At 45.8% G+C, this 5000-nt stretch overlaps 1 protein-coding gene across 1 annotated transcript in view; it reads right to left on the reverse strand.

Annotated features, from left to right (window-relative positions):
• Positions 1-2847: 2847 nt before the first annotated feature.
• The window catches only part of ppih (peptidylprolyl isomerase H (cyclophilin H)), a 40629-nt gene continuing 38476 nt past the window's right edge, over positions 2848-5000 (reverse strand). The window contains exons 8-9 of the mRNA XM_063207836.1: positions 3328-3368; positions 2848-3134 (exon numbers count right to left, since the gene is read on the reverse strand). Coding sequence (XP_063063906.1) covers positions 3066-3134; positions 3328-3368 — 110 coding nt within the window. The 3' untranslated portion in view covers positions 2848-3065. The remainder of the gene's footprint in view (positions 3135-3327; positions 3369-5000) is intronic.

Raw genomic sequence — 5000 nt, forward strand, 5'->3', positions numbered from 1 at the left:
CGAACCCGGGCCTCCTGGGGGCACTTGACTGGGGCTCTGGATTCGAACCCGGGCCTCCTGGGCGTACTTGACTGGGGCTCTGGATTCGAACCCGGGCCTCCTGGGCGTACTTGACTGGGGCTCTGGATTCGAACCCGGGCCTCCTGGGCGTACTTGACTGGGGCTCTGGCGACTGGTGCCTCCTGGGCAGGGCAGGGATTTGGCCCTTGTGCCCTCCCACTTTGGCCTTGTGCCCTAGAAAAAATATGTGCCATGAAACCCCAGTGGCCGTGATGCCCTCTCTGATGCCCTCTCAAGTGGCCTTGATGCCCTCTCTGATGCCCTGCCAAGTGGCCTTGATGCCCTCTCTGATGCCCTGACAAGTGGCCTTGATGCCCTCTCTGATGCCCTGCCAAGTGGCCTTGATGCCCTCTCTGATGCCCTGACAAGTGGCCTTGATGCCCTCTCTGATGCCCTGCCAAGTGGCCTTGATGCCCTCTCTGATGCCCTGACAAGTGGCCTTGATGCCCTCTCTGATGCCCTGCCAAGTGGCCTTGATGCCCTCTCTGATGCCCTGACAAGTGGCCTTGATGCCCTGTCAAGTGGCCTTGCCCCTAAAATGATGAAATTCCAGGCCTGCTCCTGGGGGCACTTGACTGGGGCTCTGGCGCCTGGTGTCAGGAGTGGGATGGCTTACGCTAGGGACACATAGCAGGCGAAACAAGCGAAGCCAAGAGAGGCAAAGTTCAGTGTTCCATTCGGACAGCTCAGCCGTCATCAGGTCGCCACAGCGAATAAAATGGTATGAAACAGTTACAGTATGTTGTGGATTTGAAAGCGTCCTCACCTTCTCCATCCTGGTCTGGTATGGCAGCGCCACCATCCAGGATAAGCAACAACTGGAGAGGGTGGTACGCAGGGCCTCTAAAATCATCAGTCACAGTCTTCCCACCTTAGCCTCACATTACAACACCAGAATAGCCAGCAAAGCCAAGAACATCATCTCTGACCCCACGCACACAATCTATTCACACTCCTACCATCAGGCAAAAGATACAGCAGCATGCCATGCAACACCTCACGTTTTAGGGACAGCACCTACCCACAAGTAATCCGCCACCTGAACTTTATGCACTAGCACTTTACAGCCACTCCACTGCCTGGCCTTCTACCTCTGCCTACCTTGCACTATGTACTGTATTATGTCTTATTGCACTTTTCAATGCTTATTGTATACGTAATTCCCTGTTTATTTATAGCCCCTCTTGTTTTCTTGTCTTTGTCTTAGCTATATGTATTTGTGTTGTTAAATGTACGAGCAAACCAAAGACACTCCTAGCAACTGTATGTTATACAGTTGATTTGGCTGTAATAAACTTGAACTTGAACTTGATCTATATGTGAACCCAGGATAGAGGACCTCAGGATAGGGGACCCTGGTGTGAGGGATCCCAGGAGAGGTGACCCCGGAATAGGTGACCCCAGTAGAGGTGACCCCGGAATAGGTGACCCCAGGATAGGGGAAGGGACCCTGGTGTGAGAGATCCCAGGAGAGGTGAACAATGCAGTAGAGTAGTGTTTCTCAACGGGGGCACTACAGCCCCCCAGGGGGCGTTGGGGAGCCCTAGGGGGCATTGAGATGGACACAGCTGAGAGGGGGGGGGTGCCTAGTTGCCATTGGGAAGCATATAATAAGTGTATTTCATTTTTTAATACTAAAGGGGGTGTTGGCAGGCTTATGATGAGGTCCAGGGTGTGTTTATGCAAAAAAGTTTGAGAGTGTTTATAAAGTAGATCGTATAGCATCCTGGATGGGAGAAGTACGTTGGGAGGCATCTACTACTTGGCTGTGATATCTACTACTACATGGATGTGATGTCTAATGCTACAGGGATGTGATGTCTACTACTACAGGGATGTGATATCTAATGCTACAGGGATGTTATGTCTAATGCTACAGGGATGTGATGTCTAATGCTACAGGGATGTGATGTCTGCTACAGGGATGTGATGTCTGCTACAGGGATGTGATATCTAATGCTACAGGGATGTGATCAACTGGCTCTTTGGTCTAGGTCAGAGTCCCAGTTTGGAACCCCAGAAGGCTGCACGCATCAGGGATGGAAATAAGCACCAGTCCACCTGCCAATGACGGCTGAATTTGGCCTTTGGCAGGTGAAATATTTCAACCCACCAGTAACCTTGACAGGTGACATTTTTCTACAGGCGTCCGAGTTAATGCTGAATTATACGCATCCAATATCAAAGGTTTAAGCAAATTGGCATTGAAAATAGTTATTGAGATCACAATAACTGAATTTATGACCTCTGAAACAAAAGTATTGATCAGTCAAATGATCTTACTTGGCATTATAATGTTTGGAACGGTTGAATATGAACTGGTAAAAATGGTGACTGGTAGAAACTGTGAGTGACTGGTAGGTTTTAGAATCTAGTGACTGGTGTGGGAAATGTTGAAGTTCCACCCCCGGCATGCATGCACGCACGCACGCACACAGCTTTTCTACGCACAAAAAAGCAACTCAGGTAAATTTTATTTTTCACACAAATGTTCAGATGTACAGTACTAACGACTAAACATGTTAGAGTAGAGTAGAGTAACTTTGTTGATCCCCGTTGTTTAAAGTGCATGTGTTCTAAATTTCATGAGAAATCGGATGTAGCACTTGAATCAGCATGAAAACCTGTTTATGCATTAACTCATGATGATACATTTGACATTTTAGGTGCACATGCATCTCTTCAGATTTTCATATATGTAAATATTCAATTGGAAATCTATGCATGTCTGAAGTAAAGTAATACAAGTAAAACAGACACAGTTGAGGAAAACACTCACACACACAGTTCAGTAAAAAGCAGATTTATTTGGAAACATAATCGATTCATCACCACGTTATTACAAATGACAAATGAGAGCAGGGTTCAAATCACACACACGCGCGCACACACACACACACACGCGCGCGCACACACACACACACACACACGCATACACACACGCATACACACACACACACTCTCTCTCTCTCCCCTCTCCTCTCGGGTGTGTGTCTTCAGCGTGTTTACATCTCTCCACATTGGGAGATCAGGATGGGCAGCTTGGGTTTGTTGTTGGGACCCGTCGGGACATTCTGCAGAGGACACACACACACACACTAGTCAGAGTCTAAGAGCACAAAACACACCTTAAACACAGCAAATATACAGAGGTAAATACACACACACACACACACACACACACACACACACACACACACACACACACACACACACACACACACACACACACACACACACACACACACACACAAATGTTCTACTCACCTCAATCTTCCTCATCACCAGCAGTCCGTCCACCACTTTACCTGCAACACACACACACACACACACACACACACACACACACAGCATCAACCTATAGTATATGTAACCCAAACTGTGGGTCATGCATTAAATGTGCACTGTGTAATATCATTAGTTGTTTATTTCCAGAAGTCATCGTTCCCATTCACAAATGTTACCTTTTTCATGAATACTTACCACCAGCACCAAATTCTAAGTATTCATTATGGTAGGAAAAATGGCACTTTTCATACATGAAAAGGGGGATCTTCTCTATTTTGAATTTCCAGAAATGTTGTCATATTTAGCAGCAGAATGTGCTATACTTTGGTCATATTAGTAAATATCAGTTTATTATTTAGAAATATTCAGGAAAAGATTAAATTTGGCAATAGGCAGCACAGTTTCCACGACCAGCATAGTTGCAGTACCTACTCTGGCCACAATCTTACACAGTGCACCTTTAAGTTAAATCATCTATGTCTAACCCAAACTGTGGGTCACGGCCCGTTCCCACTTCACCGGCGACCGTGTTGACGCCGACGCCTTCAATTCATTTTCAATGGAAAGCGGCGACGCCCTCGCAAAGGCTTCTGGGATTCGCGGTGCGGCTACTTTGACAGTTGACGCGCGTCAAAAAGTTCAGCTCCCTTCTACTTTATGCTAATTACTCGCGGCCAACGCGGAGCGTTATCCAATGATTGTCGAGTACATGAGGAATTCCCATGACACCACCTGCTATGTTTTGCTGCTTAAAAGTACTTTCATGACTGTTTATTGTACGTTTTAATGTAAGAGTCAAACACTACAGCAAACTATGAAGTGCAAGGTCTTTGTGCCTACGTTCAAAGGACTATGTACATTTTTGACGACAATCAAAACTCTGTGAGTGCTATGAAATGTGTGAAGTAAACACATGTTCACAGTTAGGTAAGGGTAGACTTTGATGTTACTATTGCTAGTTAGCTTGCTTAATCGATATAGACGTGTAGAAGGACAGAAAGAGATACTCCTGTTCAGTGTACTCTGCCACGCCCCTGCATGTGCTCCGACAAGAAGCATTCAGTCAAAAAAGGGAGGTGCAGGCATGGTCAAGCATGTTACGATCCATTCAAGATATTCTGAAAGAGACCAAGACCCTTGACTAACCCCTCCCCGCCCCCCTTCCCTTTATATTTGGCCTTAAATTGGGTTTCACTTAACTGACCTACTATTATGTGTGTGTTTTTGTTTTGTTTTTGTTTGTTTTGTTTTTTTATTTCTTGGGGAATGCATTTACTTTTTATTTTTATATGGTATGACCATCGACACACTGTGCTGCTTGTATGTCAGCAGAAAACTGACCTCTGTTTGTACGGTCAAATCTTCTCAATAAAATGAAAAATGTTGATCAGAAAAAAAACTAAGGGAGGTGCATCGCATTTATGAGCGTCAAATGGCCGTCAAAGCAGGAACGGGCCGTCATAAAGTCAGATGATCTGCTTGGTGTAGTTGAAATGGATATTGAGTAGTAAATGGAAGCAACATCATGTGAAATGACAAATGTCTTCACACATCCTGCTCCGGAGATGTTTTGGCCCACGTGACACACCTCTCATCTTGGTGACACTGACAGTCAACAAAACTGTGTGTGTGTGTGTGTGTGTGTGTGTGTG

This window comes from Engraulis encrasicolus, chromosome 10 (assembly GCF_034702125.1).
Source record: "Engraulis encrasicolus isolate BLACKSEA-1 chromosome 10, IST_EnEncr_1.0, whole genome shotgun sequence".
Lineage (NCBI taxonomy): Eukaryota > Metazoa > Chordata > Actinopteri > Clupeiformes > Engraulidae > Engraulis > Engraulis encrasicolus.